General features: G+C 41.4%; 1 protein-coding gene across 1 annotated transcript in view; it reads left to right on the top strand.

The window, feature by feature from the left end:
- The window catches only part of trpn1 (transient receptor potential cation channel, subfamily N, member 1), a 36,139-nt gene extending 19,162 nt beyond the window's left edge, over positions 1–16,977 (top strand). The window contains exons 16-20 of the mRNA XM_046835434.1: positions 1,505–1,714; positions 9,953–10,419; positions 11,190–12,115; positions 14,548–14,685; positions 15,825–16,977. Of these exons, the coding sequence (XP_046691390.1) occupies positions 1,505–1,714; positions 9,953–10,419; positions 11,190–12,115; positions 14,548–14,685; positions 15,825–15,940 (1,857 nt within the window). The 3' untranslated portion in view covers positions 15,941–16,977. The remainder of the gene's footprint in view (positions 1–1,504; positions 1,715–9,952; positions 10,420–11,189; positions 12,116–14,547; positions 14,686–15,824) is intronic.
- The last annotated feature ends 1,829 nt before the right edge of the window (positions 16,978–18,806 follow it).

Raw genomic sequence — 18,806 nt, 5'->3', positions numbered from 1 at the left:
CTCCAAACACGTTTAGTGGAATTATGACCCAAAAGTTCTATTTTGGTCTCATCTGACCACATCACTTTCTCCCATGAGTCCTCTGGATCATCCAAATGGTCATTGGCAAACTTAAGACATGCCTGGACATGTGCTGGTTTAAGCAGGGGAACCTTCCGTGCCATGCATGATTTCAAACCATGATGTCTTAGTGTATTACCAACAGTAACCTTGGAAACGGTGGTCCCAGCTCTTTTCAGGTCATTGACCAGCTCCTCCCGTGTAGTTCTGGGCTGATTTCTCACCTTCCTTAGGATCATTGAGACCCCACGAGGTGAGATCTTGCATGGAGCCCCAGTCGGAGGGAGATTGACAGTCATGTTTAGCTTCTTCCATTTTCCAATGATTGCTCCAACAGTGGACCTTTTTTCACCAAGCTGCTTGGCAATTTCCCGTAGCCCTTTCCAGCCTTGTGGAGATGTACAATTTTGTCTCGAGTGTCTTTGGACAGCTCTTTGATCTTGGCCATGTTAGTAGTTGGATTCTTACTGATTGTATGGGGTGGACAGGTGTCTTTATGCAGCTAACGACCTCAAACAGATGCATCTAATTTAGGATAATAAATGTAGTGGAGGTGGACATTTTAAAGGCAGACTAACAGGTCTTTGAGGGTCAGAATTCTAGCTGATAGACAGGTGTTCAAATACTTATTTGCAGCTGTATCATACAAATAAATAGTTTAAAAATCATATATTGTGATTTCTGGATTTCTTTGTTTTAGATTATGTCTCTCACAGTGGACATGCACCTACGATGACAATTTCAGACCCCTCCATGATTTCTAAGTGGGAGAACTTGCAAAATAGCAGGGTGTTCAAATACTTATTTTCCTCACTGTATGTATGTATATAATATATTTATTTGTGTGTTTATTTTCTTAAAATCATAGACACATGATGTGCGATTGATTAGTTTAATGGTTTTGATTTTAAAGTGACTTGAAAAAAGTGGTGTTTTTCATTCATATAAGTCACTTTTGTAACCTTTTTGCTCAAATCTGCTGAAATTCGTATTGCACTTAGGAAAAAGATTTGGTGACCAAGCAAGATGTGCATAAAGATCCATGAAGCAACTCAAGAACTATTAGGATTGATTTGGACTGTAACTAAATCAACAGTCTATTACAATAGTTCAGGACCACAGTTTTGCATGAGTAGTTCTGCCTCAACAATGATGAAAATGCAGTGAATGGACATCGATGATTATGGTTTCAGTTTTGAACCTGGTTCCTCTTAAGGTTTCTTCCTCATGCAGACTCAGGGAGATTTTCCTCCACACAGTCATCACTGGCTCACAGGGATAAACCTACAATTATAAGGAGCAAACTTATAGGCACTAAACATATACATTCTTTTATAACATATTTATCTCTGTGAAGCTGCTTTGAAACAAGGTCCAGTGGTGCTCTACAAATAAAAATAAACTGAATTGATTTCACCTGTGCTTTTATCTGTGCTTTTTTTAGTCGAAAAGGACCGCCCTGCACTATGCAGCGGAAGCTGGCTGTCTGGAGCTGGTGCGTCTCCTGGTCGAGAGAGACGCCTCAGTGGATGCTGAATGTCACAACCACCTCACACCGCTGCAGTACGCCGCCAAGGAGAACCACTTGACCACCGTCAGCTTCCTGCTCCGGCAGAAAAAAAACAACATCGTAAAACTGCTGATGGACAAGAAAGTAAGTATTACATTGCCACACCCTCTGTATTCTTACTCTGTGCCATTGAGAATTTAATTTCTGAGATTTAGAAACTTGAAAGCAAGCTTTTGTGCAGACCTTACATTCTTCCTTGCATATTTTGGACTGTGATTAAGTACAATAAACACAAGGGGGCAGTATTTCACACTTCATATGTTATACATACTGTGCATTCGTCATTTTTTTTCTATGCTGAAATTATTATATAAATGACATGGAGCAGTAATTCATAATATACACAATCTGAGTGTTTCATATTGTCTTTTAGAGAGAGGTTATGGACAAACAATGGACACATTTTCATACAAAATTAAATATTATTGATATGTTATAGATAAATCGCAAATTAGTTTATATTTCAATAATCTACCATGTTTTTACATTTTGCTTCTGAATAACTGAATGTGGTTCAAAAGTGCCTGGATGTGATTAGCATCAATTTGTAACATAAAATAAAGCCAAAAATAACATTTATGTGCCTATGACTGAACACAACAATGATAAAACTGTAGTTAATGGACATATTTTTCCACCCAGATGACGTGTTTCCTCTAGGTTTCTTCATCATGCCATTTCAGGATACTTTTCCTTCCCATAATTGCCACTGATTAAGGGACAAACTTACAATTATAAGGAACAAACTTATAGACACTAAACTTTTACATTCTTTTATACAACTTTTATAACTGTTTTATCTCTGTAAAGCTGCTTTGAGATTATGTCCATTGTTAAAACACTCTACAAATAAAAACAAATTTAATTAAATGTAATTTAATCAAGCGTACCCGAAAACATCTTATGCAACTTATATCTTTTATTCCTTTTTTTTTTTTTTTACACATTTGGACTGCCTGAAATCAGCATCACTCCTGTATCACTGCAGAAAACAGACAAAGGGAGTAAATGCTATAGCTTTACTAATACTATTCTGTGTGTGAGCTCTTCTTCTACGTATTCAGTAGAAGTGACCCCCGAATGGTCGAAGATTCAATGCTTCTGACAGAAAGCACGGGTGCAGTGGTATGTGCAGAATGACCGGATGGGAGGACCCAAATGCAGGATGCACACAAGGTTATGGAAAAAACAGAATTTAATATATAAAATAAAGCAAAGGGGCAAGGCAAAAACAGAATCCAAAAACAGTCCAGGGTCTAGGCACAGGCAATAGGGCAATACAGGGAAGCAAAACCAAAAACCAAAAACAGTCCAGAAAATCCAAAAACCAGCAAACAGAACAATAAAGGGCAGAACAAAACACAAACCAAAAACAGTCCAAAGTCCAAACCAGAAAACTAGGGTGGCAGTGAAGAACAGGGATCAGGATCAGGATCAGGATACAAAGCAGGCAGGATGGCAAGAATGATCTCACGGGCAGGAAACCGGTAAGATAATCTGGCCAGGAGCTAAAGTCTTGATAGTCCTTATATAGTGGGAGGCGCGGGAAAAACGGCAAGCTGGCCGCCCGACCCGGAAGTGCTCACCGCCAAACCGGAAGTCCTGACAGTACCCCCCCTCCACGACCGTCTCCAGATGGCCTTGCTCTGACAGATGCCGCGGGAGCAAAAGGCGGCAGACAAAAGAGGCAAGGCCTCGCAATCCGCCCTGGGCGGGTGGAGGGTGTCTGGTAGAGGGAAATGATGAAAAGAAACAATAATTCTGTGGCACGAGGCAAGTGAAGTGCCAGCGGCGGACACAGCGGGGCTTAAGGCGAACTGCTACGGGGTAGAACGCCTTGGAGGTCAGGAAAGGCTGAACGAAGCGTGGCGCGAGCCTCCAGGTGGCTGCCCCAAGCACTTTCTGGCCGATGTGATGAAGGGGAGCAATGCCCCCTGCGGAGATCTGAGGTGGTGCCTGCTGTGGAGGTCTGAGGTGGAGCGGCGCCCGCTGCGGAGGTCTGAGGAGGAGCAGCGCCCTCTGCGGAGGTCTGAGGCGGAGCAGCGCCCCCATAGGGACTCTGGAGCGGAGCGCCCCCCCCCGGCGGGACTCTGAGGCGGAGCAGCGCCCAGTGCGAAGGTCTGAGGCTGAGCGGCGCCCCCTGAGGAGGTCTGAGGCGGAGCGACGCCCCCTGCAGAGGTCTGAGGCGGAGCGGCGCCCCCTGCAGAGGTCTGAAGAGGAGGAGCGCCCTCTGCGGAGGTCTGTGGAGGAGCAGCGCCCCCTGCGGGACTCTGGAGCGGAGCGGCGCCCCTGAGGAGGTCTGAGGCGGAGCAGCGCCCCTGCGGGACTCTGGAGCTGCTTGGGGGCATGCTTGGCAGGGCAGAACAGCTGGGAGACATTTCCAGTCAGGCAGGAAGGCTGAGGTTGGGCAGCCCTCCCTGCAGAGCTCAGGGGCCGGAGAGACGGCCATTTCAGGAGGTTATTTAATATTATTTGGTTTGCCACGGATTGTTCACGAAATACACAAAAATACTCATCTCTCTGCAGGGGGCTGAGCTTTAGAATGTCCACAGTCTTGGTAGGGTCCCTGAATTGTTGGCCTACAGTGGAACTAGCCCAACGTTTCAAAACATCTGCTGGGTCCATCTTTGGTCAGATTATTCTGTCAGAGAGAACGGGTGCAGCGGTAGGTGCAGAATGACTGGATGGGAGGACCCAAATGCAGGATGCACACAAGGTTATGGAAAAAACAAAATTTAATATATAAAATAAAGCAAAGGGGCAAGGCAAAAACAGAATCCAAAAACAGTCCATGGTCTAGGCACAGGCAATAGGGTAATACAGGGAAGCAAAACCAAAAACCAAAAACAGTCAGGAAAAACGGCAAGATGGCCTGCGACTCGGAAGTGCTCACTGCGAAACCGGAAGTGCATGCCTCGAAACCGGAAGTGCGTGCAGTGTGTCCAGGAGGTCCTGACAGCTGCAATAGTAGGAACCTTATTCAACTACCGATCTCACAGTCGATCATTTGCAGAGGTGTTAAGAAACGAGGATGATTCCATTTTGGTTATATGGGGGTGTTTAATTTCTAATTTCACATAGAACTATCGGTTTTCTCCCAATAAGTTAATATTCAGGTCATTATAATAATGTTGTAAATACAAATGTGAAAAATAAGCTTTTAGTTATCAAAATATTTAATGTGCATGAATTAATTTAACCCCCGGTGATAGATTGAAGTTCTGTAAAGGTATATTCTGGTAAATTTGGAGCACGCTCGATATACACTATATGTCCAAAAGTATTGGGTCACCTGTCATAAGTACAGTATGTGTTTTTTGAGCATTGCATTCCACATGCAGTCCCAATTTGCTCTTATAATTCCCTCCACTCTTCTGGGAAGTGTTCCACAAGATTAATATAGTGTGTATATATTGTATATACAGCGGGGAAAATAAGTATTTGACACATCAGCATTTTTATTAGTAAGGGGATTTCTAAGTGGGCTATTGACACAAAATTTCCACCAGATGTAGCCATCAAGCCAAATATTGAATTCATACAAAGAAATCAGAACATTTAAGTATAGAAGATGAGTCATAATAAATAAAGTGAAATGACGCAGGGAATAAGTATTGAACACATGAACACCTGAAATTTGTCAGTATTGAGAGATAAACCCTGCCCCCTATCAGTACTAATTGATATCAAATCAAATCAAATTTTATTTGTCACATACACATACATACATGGCACGACATGCAGTGAAATGCTTATTAATGGTGGTCCGGCATGAGGGAATAGGATGGGGAGAAAAATATACAAAGAAAAAGAAGGCAGATAAATAAAGTATAAAAACTATATAAAATAAAATATAAGAATATATAAGGATATAAACATATATGAGAGAAAAAGATGTATATACAAAAAAGCTTATGGCAGTGAGCAGTGAAACAGTAAACAACAGTAAACAATAAACAATTTAAGGTGGTTTAGATAGAGTCCATAAAGTGTCCGTGTGCGGTATGGTGTGGTGTAAAGTGTCCGTGTGCGGTATGGTGTGGTATAAAATGTCCATAAAGTGTCCGTGTGCGGTATGGTGTGGTGTAAAGTGTCCATAAAGTGTCCGTGTGCGGTATGGTGTGGTGTAAAATGTCCATAAAGTGTCCGTGTCCGGTATGGTGTGGTATAAAGTGTCCGTGCGGTATGGTGTGGTGTAAAATGTCCATAAAGTGTCCGTAGCGGTATGGTGTGGTATAAAATGTCCATAAAGTGTCCGTGCGGTATGGTGTGGTATAAAATGTCCATAAAGTGTCCGTGCGGTATGGTGTGGTATAAAATATAAGAATATATAAGGATATAAACATATATGAGAGAAAAAGATGTATATACAAAAAAGCTTATGGCAGTAAGCAGTGAAACAGTAAACAACAGTAAACAATAAACAATTTAAGGTGGTTTAGATAGAGTCCATAAAGTGTCCGTGTGCGGTATGGTGTGGTATAAAGTGTCCGTGTGCGGTATGGTGTGGTGTAAAGTGTCCGTGTGCGGTATGGTGTGGTATAAAATGTCCATAAAGTGTCCGTGTCCGGTATGGTGTGGTGTAAAGTGTCCATAAAGTGTCCGTGCGCGGTACGGTGTGGTGTAAAATGTCCATAAAGTGTCCATGTGCGGTATGGTGTGGTGTAAAGTGTCCATGTGCGGTATGGTGTGGTATAAAATATAAAGTGCACTGTGCTGTGCGAGTCCAGAGTTTGAGGTGTCGTGGTGCGAAAGGTGAGATATGTGCACAGAAGAAGTGTGATGATGGAGAGAGTGGGCCAGTTTTTAGATCCTGGGTGTTTCCTGGTTTAAACTCTGAATGGGAAGAAGCTCCTCCTCATTCTCTCTGTGTTCGCTTTCAGGGAGCAGAAGTGTTTGCCTGAACGCAACAAAGAAAAGAGTCCATTGTTGGGATGGCTGAGGTCCTTCACAATATTCCTGGCCCTGGTCCAGCATGCATGCTGTAGATGTCCTGCAGGTTAGGGAGCTTGGTGTGGATTGTATGTTCACCTGAACGCACCACCATCTGGAGGGCTTGTCTGTCCTGCATGGTGCTGTTCCCAAACCAGGAAGTGATGCTACCCGTCAGAACGCTCTCAATAGTGCAGGTGTAGAAAGTCTTTAGCACCTGAGAGGGAAGTTTAAAGTCCCTTAAGCGTCTCAGATGTTACAGACACTGCCGGGTCTTTTTTACCAGGGTTTTGATGTGACAGGACCAAGAAAGGTCCTGTGTGATGTGAACACCTAGGTACCGGAAACTGTCCACTCTCTCCACTGGGGTCCCGCTGATGTTTAGCGGTTGGCATGACCGCTCCTGCTTCGTGCTGAAGTCCACGATCAACTCCTTAGTCTTGCTAACGTTCAGGAGAGGGTTGTTCTCCTGGCACCATCTCTTCAGGTTTTTAACCTCCTGTAGGTGGGCCGTCTCATCGTTGTTGGAGATCAGGCCCACCACAACGATGTCGTCAGCAAACTTGATGATGGTGGTGGATTTGGAAGTGGCCACACAGTCATATGTGTACAGTGAGTACAGCAGGGGGCTCAGAACACAACCCTGGGGAGCTCCAGTGCTAAGGGTGAGGGTGGATGAAGTGTGTTTGCCCACCCGTATGGCTTGTGGTCTGTCTGTCAGGAAGTTAGAGATCCAATGGCACAGCGGCAGGCTGAGTCCCAGGACCTTCAACTTAGAGGTGAGTGTGTAGGGAATTATGGTGTTAAATGCTGAACTGTAGTCCACAAACAGCATCTTTGTATAATTCCCATTTCTTTGGTACAGGTGGCTCATCGTGGTGTGGAGGAGATAAGCAATGGCGTCCTCAGTAGAACAGTTCTGACGGTACGCAAACTGTATTGGGTCCAGTGTGTCTGGTAGTGATGCAGTGATTAAGTTTCTGACCAGTCTTTCAAAGCACTTTATCACTACTGAGGTCAAGGCTACAGGGCAGTAGTCGTTAAGGCAGGCGGGCTTGGGTTTCTTCGGGACAGGAACAATGGTGGACTGTTTGAAACATGAGGGGACAACAGACTGTTACAGTGAGAGGTTGAATATCTCAGTGAACACCGGCTGCCTTCCTGGTATTCACTCTCGCTAGCGTGGTTAGCTGCAGCCTCGAAACGAGCATAAAATGTGTTTAGCTCGTCTTCCAGATAAGCGTCCGCATTCACCATTCTAGAAGATGGTGTTCTATAATCAGTTATTGTTCTTAGTCCCTGCCACAGGCTCCTAGAGCCACCATGTTGAAACTGTGACTCTAGTTTCCTCCCGTAGCGCCGATTTGCTTCCTTCACTGCTCTGCGAACACTGTAAGTCGCAGCCTTGTACTCATCCATGTCCCTGGTGGCGAGCTCCATGTTGTAGGCAGCAGAGCGGGATCTCAAAGCGTCACGGATGGTTTTATCCATCCACGGCTTCTGGTTGGGAAACGTTCTGATAGTGTTTTTTTTGCACCGTATCATCCGCTAGTTTCCTGATGAATCCCACAACCGCTTCCGTAACATGTTGACGTCATCAGAGGTGCGCCTGAACATGTCCCAGTCTGCGTCATCCAAAGCGTCCTGCAGAGCAGCCACCGATTGGTCAGTCCAGCGCGCGACCTCCCTCTGAATCGGAAGAGTTATTGTCTCATGTAAATCCCATACTGCAGTGTCCGTGTTTGCTTGAGGTGGGATATAAACGACACTAAATATGACCGAGCTGAATTCCTGAGGTAGATAGAAGGGCCGACATTTGGTGGTCAGTAGTTCCAGGTTTGGTGTGCAGGAGCGTGAAAATTAAACGATGCTGGATATCAGCTGCTTTAGTCCTAATTGATGGCCTATAAAGGCTTCTCATTACCCAGGAGGCACACAGGAAAGACTTGATGGGTAAAAGCAAAGAACTCTCTCAAGATCTTCGTAAACTTATCATTGAAATGCATAACGGGAATGGTTAGAGGCGCATTTCCAGAATGCTAAATGTTCCTGTGAGCACTGTGGGGGCCATTATCTGGAAATGGAAAGAGCATCAGTTCACCATAAACTGGTGACGATCAGGTGCTCCACGTAAGATCCCAGTCCGAGGAGTCCAAAGAAGAATCAGGAGAGTTCGCCAAAAGCCAAGAACCACTCGGACAGAACTTCAGGAAGACCTTACATCAGCAGGTTGTTTCAAAGAAAACTATAAGCAATGCACTGAACCGCCATGGCATCCATGTACGCCCACCACGCAAGACTCCATTGCTGAACAAAAAGCATGTTGAGGCTCGGTTAAAGTTTGCGAAAGAGCATTTGGAGAAGCCTGTGGATTATTGGGAGACTATAGTATGGTCAGATTTTTTTTTCTACACACCATGATTGGAGAAGAAATGGCACTGCCCGACACCCAAAGAACACCATACCAACAGTTAAGTTTGGGGGTGGAAGCATCATGGTTTGGGGCTGCTTTTTAGCAAGGGGTACTGGCAGACTTCATATTATTGAAGGCAGGATGAATGGAGAAATGTACCGGGACATTCTGGATAAAAATCTGCTGCCATCTACCAGAAAGATGAAGATGAAAAGAGGGTGGACATTTTAGCAAGACAATGATCCCAAACACAAGGCCAAGGAAACAATAAAGTGGTTAAATAATAAAGAGAGAAAATCAAGTTGCTTGAATAGCCCAGTCAATCACCTGACCTAAATCCCATAGAAAATCTATGGAGAGAAATGAGGATCAAAGTTCATAAAAGAGGCCCAAGGAACCTTCAAGATTTAAAAACTATTTGTGTGGAAGAATGGGCCAGAATCACTCCTGAGCAATGCAGACGACTGGTCTGCATTGCTCAGGAGTGATTCAGAGCAATGCAGACGACTGGTCTCTCCATACAAGAGGCGTCTAGAAGCTGTAATCACCAACAAAGGCTTTTCTACAAAGTATTAAATAAAGTGTGTTCAATACTTATTCCCTGTGTCATTACACTTTCTTTATTATGACTCAACTTGTATACTTAAATGTTCTGATTTCTTTGTATGAATTCAATATTTAGCTTGATGACTACATCTGGTGGAAATTTTGTGTAAATAGCCCACTTAGAAATCCCCTTACTGATAAAAATGCTGATGTGTCAAATACTTATTTTCCCCGCTGTATGTGTGTGTGTGTGTGTGTATATATATATATATATATATATATATATATATATATATATATATATATATATATATATATATATATATATATAAAGCTGCTTATTCTTTTGTGTGCTAGAAAAAACATTTGGTCTATTTTGAGGGGTGTTTTTTTTGTTGATTTGTGTTGTGTTGTGTTTTCTTGCCTTGCAGTTTGTGATTGATCTGATGCTATGTGGAAGGTTAAACTCGAACCTATCCCTGGATGAGATGGTGCTCTATTCAGAAGCTCCTCTGAGTACAGCTGTGCGTCTCTCCCATGCTCTAAGCTCGGTCTCTTTTGATGATATGGTGTACTTCAAAGACCTGCGTGCTGCTGCATCCCACTGTGAGACCTTGGCCTCCGACCTCCTAAATCTTGCCTCCACTGCTCCGCTTGGGAAGGATTTTGGGGTGGTTCTCAGGGCCGTTGACCAGGAATCCAACATCTTGGACTATCTGATAAAAGCAAAGCAGAAAAACGTGATGTCGAATCTAGGAGTGCAGAAATACCTGACAGATGTGTTGTACGGCAAACCGAAGTGTGAATTTCTGAACTTTAGAAAGATCTTGCTGCTCTTCTTCTGTATGCTGATCTTTCCTTTTTTGTGGATGGCCCTCTCACTTCCACTCAAGCACAGGTAATCATGCATGGTCAACCTAAACATAAGAATATATTTCCTCAAAGCTAAAGCTGGGAGATTTTTATTATTTTATTTTGATTAATCCAAATGTTTTTTTCCTTTTTTTTTTTAAATCGAGGTATTTTTATAAAAATGTTGATTCATGCATTCAATCAGATACATTGCCATTCCAAAAATGGCAGAAAAACAATTTTGTCCGACCACATGATGGCGTGCCTGATTAACTGCTCAAGTGCGAGAGCATTCTACACGATGTTATATGTATAACTGTTATCACAAATTTGGAGACACACAATTGTTTTGGGTGTCTTTGGATGCAGTAGCATGAAATATTCCCTTCACTTGAACTAGGAGACTCAAACCATAACTATTCTCCTGTGCACAAAGCCGGCGCCATAAAGATATACTTTACATGGAGTTGAAGATCTGCTGCTATAGAGCTCCAACCCTTTTGAGCAACACCTTTTAGATTTTGTGGAAATTTGTACTCATTCAGACACAAGGGCGTTAGTCAGCGTTCACATTCATCCCGACGGTGTTCAATAGCGTTGAAGCTCTATAGCAGGAAATCTTCATGGGTCTCTATTGCCATGCTGGAACCTCGTTTAAATTTTCAGTTTGGAAAAGTCCAAATACTTGTTGTCCATATAGTGTAGGTCTTAAATTGTAAAATTGTGAATCGGTCAAAATCACCCGGAGCTCCCCTATGCTGTAATTGACTCTTTTTAAGGAGAAATATTTGCACTAAATTCCACGTTTCTTTTCAGATGCAACGACATTCCTATTGTGAAATTGGCTAGTCATCTGGTGTCCCACATCTTTCTCTTGATGCTCTTCATCTGTACTATTGTCCACCCATTTGGGATCCCGACCTTAGAGTCCCAACTGATTCCAGGATGGTCTGAGTGTCTTCTGCTGATCTGGTTGTGTGGCATGCTGCTATCTGAATATGAGCAAAAAGCTAAGCATGTCGGTTGGGCCTGGATACGGATGTTCATCTTGTTCTTCTCAGTAGTCGCTCTCCTTTGCCACATATTGGCTGTTGCCTTCCAGTCAAATCCTAAATATTTAATCGATTTCCTGTTTGCCCGCAACGTTCTACTGACGGTTGCGATGAAACTGGCGTTTATACAGCTCTTGGAGTTCCTGATGATCCACCACCTGTTTGGGCCTTGGGCCATTATTATTAAAAACATGATGAGGGACCTGTGCCGCTTTGTCATCATCCTGCTGCTCTTCCACACAGCCTTCTCGTTGAGCTTTACTGCTATCTGCCATCCTCTGGAGCCAAAAACTAGCTTCCAAAGCAACTATTCAATGAACACGACCTATAGGAATGTCATTGCCTCAGAGATGAATGCTCTTGATGTCACCGTTTTGCTTTTTTTCGCTCTCTTCGGTTTAACTGAACGAAAGGACATGCCATGTTCAGAGTTCTCTCCTGCCAAAACATCTGGTTTGACTGAACTTGCCTTTGGAATCTACCTGGTGGTGACAGTGGTCGTGCTGCTTAACCTGCTCATCGCCATGCTGAGCAACACCTACCAGTGCATCCAGGATCAGTCGGATACGGAATGGAAGTTTGGTCGTGCTATCCTCATCAGAGATATGAACTGCAAGTCGGAGACTCCCTCCCCGTTCAATCTGCTCACCTTCATCTACTTCAATGCCAAGTCTGCTTACAAACGTGTGGGTAAGAGTCATCCTTAGATACAGAGTTACTGAAGATAGCGCTTATTTTATTAATTTTTTTTTTTTTAAAGAATAACACATTATCGTTGATCTGTTCATATATATATATATATATATATATATATATATATATATATATATATATATACACACACATACACACTGGCGATCAAAATTAGAGAACAATGTATAAACAATTGAACAATTCTGAAATAATGTCATCTTCACTGCTCAACAGTTGAAGGAGTTTTTGTCCTGTCTATACCATGCTACCAGAACACTTTTTCCACAAAATAACTAAGGCATTTAAATTAAAAAAAACATTATTTTGCACAAAACACACTGATCAAAATTAGAGAAAAACAATGACTGTAGCATGGAAAAAGATTACAACAAAATTTTCTGAAGGTTACAACAGTCAGCAATTAGTAGGAAGTGTACAGGCCCCTGCTCTGAATGACTTCAGCACATCTGTGGCCACAGGACAGCACCAGTCTCTCACAATGCTCTGGTGTGATTTTGGTCCACTCTTCTTCCAGTCTCCTCCACAGTTCGGTGACTGTAGTGGGTTTCTTAGCCATAACTTTGTCGCCAAGGATTTTCCAGAGGTTCTCTATTGGGTTGAGATCAGGACTCAGGCCATGTCATTATATCAGGCCATGTCATTATATCAATGTTTTCAGTTTCAAGGAACCGCTTTACCCGTGTTGCTGTGTGACATGGAGCATTGTCCTGCATGAACACTGCGGGCTGATTGGGTGATGAACGCATGGAAGGAACCATATTCACTCTGCCATGTAGCTGTATAAGAGGCCCAACTCCTGCTGCAGAAAACATGCCCCAAACCATGACACTTCCTCCTCCACTTTTCACTGACTTCTTTACACACTTTGGGTTCAGTCTTTCTCCAGTTTGTCGCCGAACATAATGTTTCCCATCGGACCCAAATAAATTAAACTTGCTTTCATCACTGAAGTGAACTTTGGACCAGTTCTCCTCTGTCCACACAACATGCTCCTCAGCAAAGCTTAGTCTAGCCTTTTGATTCTTTCTGCTAATGAGAGGTTTGGTCACTGCAGAGTGGGCTTTCTGTCCAAATGCTCTTAAACGTTGAGACACTGTATGATGAGACAGATCCTTATCCTGTTCAGTGCTGAACTGGTGAGCAATTCCAGCTGCAGTGTGGAAACGATTGCCCATTGAGATCCTCCGCAGTATCCTGTCCTCTCTTGTATTTGTCTTACGACCAGCCTTCTTGGCGGACTTGAATGAGTTTGTGATGTAATAAATATTCAATATTCTTAAAATCACAGATTTGGAACGACCAACTTGTCTTGCTATGGGTGATAGGGTCATCCCTTTGGCCTTCATCTGGACAACCTGCTGCCGGAGGCTTTCAGTCACTTAAGAACGGCCCACCATCGTGCAGAGTCAGTGAAACTGGAAGTTAGGCTGCCAGTTAAATAGGGGTTGACAGATAATCAAGGAAATTAGCACCAGGTACCAGATTAACACCAATAACTGGGAGGTATCTGAAAGTGTTCTCTAATTTTGATCAGTGTGTTTTCTGCAAAATAAAATATTTTTTTAAATGCCTTGGTTATTTTGTGGAAAAAGTGTTCTGGTAGCATGGTATAGACAGGACAAAAACTCCCTCAACTGCAAGCAAAAAAACAACCTGTTTTGTCATTTATAATAATGAAAGAAATTGCAAATGCAGTCCCGAATTTAGACAGTGAGCGCACGCATTGACACACTTTGGCGCTTTATCAAACCGTTTTGATTGGACACTGCATTCTCAACAAAAGTGTGTGACTGATTATACAATCATGCTTAATTCTAATGCCCCAGCAGCAGATCTGCTCTAAAATATAAAACTTTTGTATGACCTTTAAATCATTACACTGATTATCGTGCTTCATTGTGCAGTGACGATTTTGCTCCTCGTTAATTTCCAACCCTGGTGCTAACCAACATCAGACATGTCACACATGGTACAACGCAACAATACAACAATTATGTAAACTAAAGTTTATCTATTATTACTATCAATTGTCTAAACTTTCAATTATCAATTGAATTAATTATCTAAGCCTCAGCATGCTTGCGCATGTTTTCATAAGCTACCAGTTCTTTGGGCAAATACAGCTTAAGTTTCCAAGCCACTATTTTTTTTCCCCCCTTTCATTATTTTTATTTATTGTTTTTTTTTTACTTAGTAGCGAATATGATTTTAAAAGTAGTTAGGGACAATACTTCAGACAAAAAAAATAAATAGTAAAAGTACAATTACAGACTTCTTTAAAAAGTAGAAGTAACTACAAAAACTACTCAATTACAGTAAATGTACTGTAGTTCATTACTTTCCACCTCTGGAGTAGCAATGACTATGATGAAAAGATGTTGAATATAATGCATGCATGTATTCTACAGGGAAACTGTGTTTAGGGAACAGGCAGAATATTATAAGGGACGAGGAGGCAGGAGAAGGTAGCACTGAAACCCACTTTCTAGACACAATGGCTCAAACTTCTATTCCTGGGATCTTGGAAAACCAAACCTCCAGTCAGGGTGAGTATCCCCTATTTATATATTTTACCTTTTTATCTCCCAAGCTCTATTTTCCAGTTTTTTTGCCCTTAGTGTAAGTGTGTGATTGTGTGTGATTGTGTGTGTGTGTGTGTGTGTGTGTGTGTGTGTGTGTGTGTGTGTGTGTGTGCATGCCCACACACACACGTGTGTGTGGCCCAGCATATGCTCTTGATCCAATACAGCAGGGGTGGCGAGTTTTATCCACAAAGGGTTAGTGTAGGTCTAGGCAGTGGTGGACAAAGTACATTTTTAATTAACTCAGTTTATGTGAAAAGAATCTAATGTTAATCTCAGCGCACTGATCTACTAATAGAATGATATTGTTGACTCAAACACTAATTAATATTAATACAATTTACAGGAGCCCAAAACCTTCTTTTAAACTACTTTATAAAAATTGCTGAACTGTATGTTGATGATCAGTAGATACACCAATCGCCGATCAAAACAAGTTTAAATCAGAACGTGCGTTCGACCCTGATTGGTGACTCGCTGTGTGCTTGCCAGTTAAGATTTTATCCTCATAAATAGAAAATAACGTATAACTAATAAATGTAGTTGAGAAAAAGTAAAATATTTGACTTTAAAATGTAGTAAAGTTAAAATAAAAGTCCCCAAATGGGAATACTTCAGTAACGAATTACATTTCCTTCGTTGCCATCCACCACTGGTTGTTCCCCAATTTCTAATTCTGAAGACACATAACCAAACCATAAACCATATCAACAAAATACAATACATAGTTTTATAATGTTAGCTGATAGTGCTGCAAAATGCGAGCATTTTTAATGACCGTTTCTGTCCAGTCTGCTCATTTTATTGCGTTTAAACACAGCTATCAGGTAGAATTTCAGCCTGTACAACAAAGAAATTGTGGCACCCAACAACACAACACAATGATGTTTGTGTTCCTGGTGTAGCCGACTCTGTGCTGGTTTGGATTGGCCACCTCCAGTTTTCCTTTTGTTTTGCCTCCAGCTAGCGCCATGACATGATCGTGATGTCAGCACAAAAAAGGGTCTATATTTACATCATCATTGTCAGTTTGGGCGTTACTTTATTTATGTATAACGTTTATTTACTAACTGTTGGTCTATACATTGTGATGCCCCAAATAGGAGAACCGGTGCAAATAAAGGACGTAGTTGTGTGGAAATCGGTGGTTCAACGTTTTCAAGCTCTGCGTGGTCAAAAGGACAAAGTGGCACCAGAGACAGACAACATGCTTCATTAGTAACAATCTCACATTGCTCATTAGAATCATAATGTTATTCATGTTTGTAACCATAAGTCAAGTCAAGTTTATTTCTATAGCGCTTTTCACAACAGACATTGTCTCAAAGCAGCTTAACCACATTTATACCTGTTTAACACAGATAAATGCTAATCCACTGAAATATATAATCCTGTGATTCATATTTGTATACGATGGTTTCTTTGCTCTTACCGTGAATACACGGAGATTGTATTTCTGATCAGAATTGCTGTATTTGCTATGGTATTAGGATGAAGTACACTGGATAAAATAATAAATGATATATTCAGCTCATGTCAAAAGTTTGGAAAAGTGTTTTATTGTTGCGTGCATGCTCCTTTTGTTTCCATGTAACAAATTATGGAGACAAGATTACGGAGAAAACAGGAGGGATGTGATCAGACTGCCTCACCCCCACTATTCAAAATGAAGGTGGAAGCTTAATTGTTTGGGGTTGTTTTAGAGCAGGGACAACTTTTAGAGACTTATTCTAGGAAGTGAAAGGAATACTGAGGCAATATTTCTCCCATTGTATAATTCACTATTACACCGATTTCACTGTACAACAAGACGATGAGTTCTGTAAGCATTATTTAGAGAGCAAACTGTGATTTCTATCATCGAGCAGCCTGCCCAGTCACCGCAACTGAACATCTTTGGCAGGAGACACGGCAAAGTATTTCAGCTGAACGTTTGGAGAAACGAACTGTCCGGATGCCGAGAGTGTGCAAAGCTGTTCTTTAGGAATAAAGAGAATAAAGTGGAATATCTTGACATTTATATATTTGTGCGGTGAAAGTAAATCTTCTTATCGTAACATGTCCGAGATTTTGCATAGAAACAAAATGAGCATGCATGTGTCTCTCAGAAACCATAAAAGTGATTTTTGCTTCAGTTTGTCTCAATTTATTCTTTGGTATCGTTTAAGCTAAAATCTATTTTTACGCAATTCTTATTAGGATTCCAGAAAGAGTGTGTTTGTCAGAACTTGTTATATAATGCTTTTTTTTAAACACTTTTTCTCAATAAACAATTTCACTGTATCTTAAAATATGTCACACTTTTAATTTTCAACTCTTCCTGTCCCGTTCCTCTGTTATGTCTTTTAAACCATGTTAAGCGAAAAGATTGAGACTAAACAGGTATCTGCGAGTGTCCTAAATCCTGTCTTAAGGTATAAGATTTCCTGCAGTCTCGTCCATGCTGTCAGGACCGCTCCACAAGATGTGCTTTCTGATGAAAGCAGAATAAAAACACAGTGTTCTCAGTTTCTTCGGTGATTAATGGCACGAATGTTAAAACATTTCATAAGTTACAGGTTCAGGCGCTCTGGGGAATATAACTCTGGACAGGGAGGTGAGCGTTGGTGTTAATGATGATAAGACTGCATTTTTCACTTTTATGAGAGAGGGTTTACCTCCCTATTTTTCCAGAAATTATTTTAATTTGTATATTACAATATGCACGTTTATACGATTCCGTTTTTCATCAGATTGCATTGTGAATGTCTGAATTTCTTAAACTTACTTCTTCCAGCATTTAAACAACAATCATTGCCTACATCAGTCTGCATGTAAACCCATTTTATATATTTAGTCAAGTGCTCTGTCACATTCAACTGCTTTCCTGCATAAAGCTAATACTGAACAGATTCCTGGAACATGAACTATATATCCAAGTTGAAGAGTTTTATCATTTACCTTTTAGCTGACATCCTGTCCCCCAGAGAATGTACACAAAAAACATGACACAATCCAACAGAGTGGACACCCTTCCAAACTGTCAGAGCTTCAGCACTTCAGTGCTCACAAAAAACTTCAGCACAATTACTTCACCACCTTTTACTCCACTGCTCCTGGGTGGGTCATACAGACTCTTGGGTTCAATGCACTGGAACGGGTCATCGTCAGTTCTGGGAGGTGGAGGTGGTCTTGTATGCATTTGATACAACATTCTAGTACCTTTGTATTCATTTAAAATGATGTCTGGAATTTGACAGATTTCTAGTGACAGTACATTTTACATTTACATTTATAGCATTTGGCAAATGATTTTATCCCAAGCGATTACAACTGAGCAGTTGAGGGTTAAGGGCCATGATCAAGAGCCAAGCTTGGTGGTCCTGTCATTTAAACTTGTAACCTTCCAATCCAGAGTTCAATACATTAACCACTGAGCCTCCTTTCACAATACAAGTGGTATTTTAGCACTTGTGGTGAAATCTGGTATGTCCTATCATAGTCTTAATTAAATTGTTTCTGTTTGTCTAATTAGACTTTTAGAAACCTTCTTGAAGATGGTGGATGTCTTGAAAAAAAAAAAAATCCATGAGCTAAACACACTGTTCTCATTGGTAAAGGCTCTGGGTCTTTCACTAATCTACCTAGCTGCTCAATTTCAAGAATTAGTAGGTCATATAGTATACAGTACCTGTTGAGAAAATCTATATATAGATACTGAACCAGGTGTCCTTCCTTTACATTCAGAACAGCTATCAAGAACAGCAGAACAAATTCCGATAGAAACTTTTATAAATAGTTCTCTTCTCATGAATCCCCAGCGAAATTAGCAGATTAAATTTCAAAACCTCAGGTCCCACTACAATACTCACCACATTACATATTTCCTGTCACTGTAATATATTACAGTTTTTCTCAGTTGCCTTGGAGCATTTCTCGAATCAGTCTTAATATTTGCAAACCAGTAAGTGCATTTCTCAAAACAATCTGTACAAACAGCACAACACAATGGATTCCTTGCAAAAGCCTTGCAAAAATGAATCTTGAATGTCAAGTGTACGGAATCAGATCAACCAATGATCAACCGGTTCTTTAAAATAATTTAA

The sequence above is a fragment of the Silurus meridionalis genome, chromosome 22 (assembly GCF_014805685.1).
Source record: "Silurus meridionalis isolate SWU-2019-XX chromosome 22, ASM1480568v1, whole genome shotgun sequence".
Taxonomy (NCBI): domain Eukaryota; kingdom Metazoa; phylum Chordata; class Actinopteri; order Siluriformes; family Siluridae; genus Silurus; species Silurus meridionalis.
The sequence above is the reverse complement of the archived record's forward strand: the minus strand, read 5'-3'. Positions and strand labels throughout refer to the sequence as shown.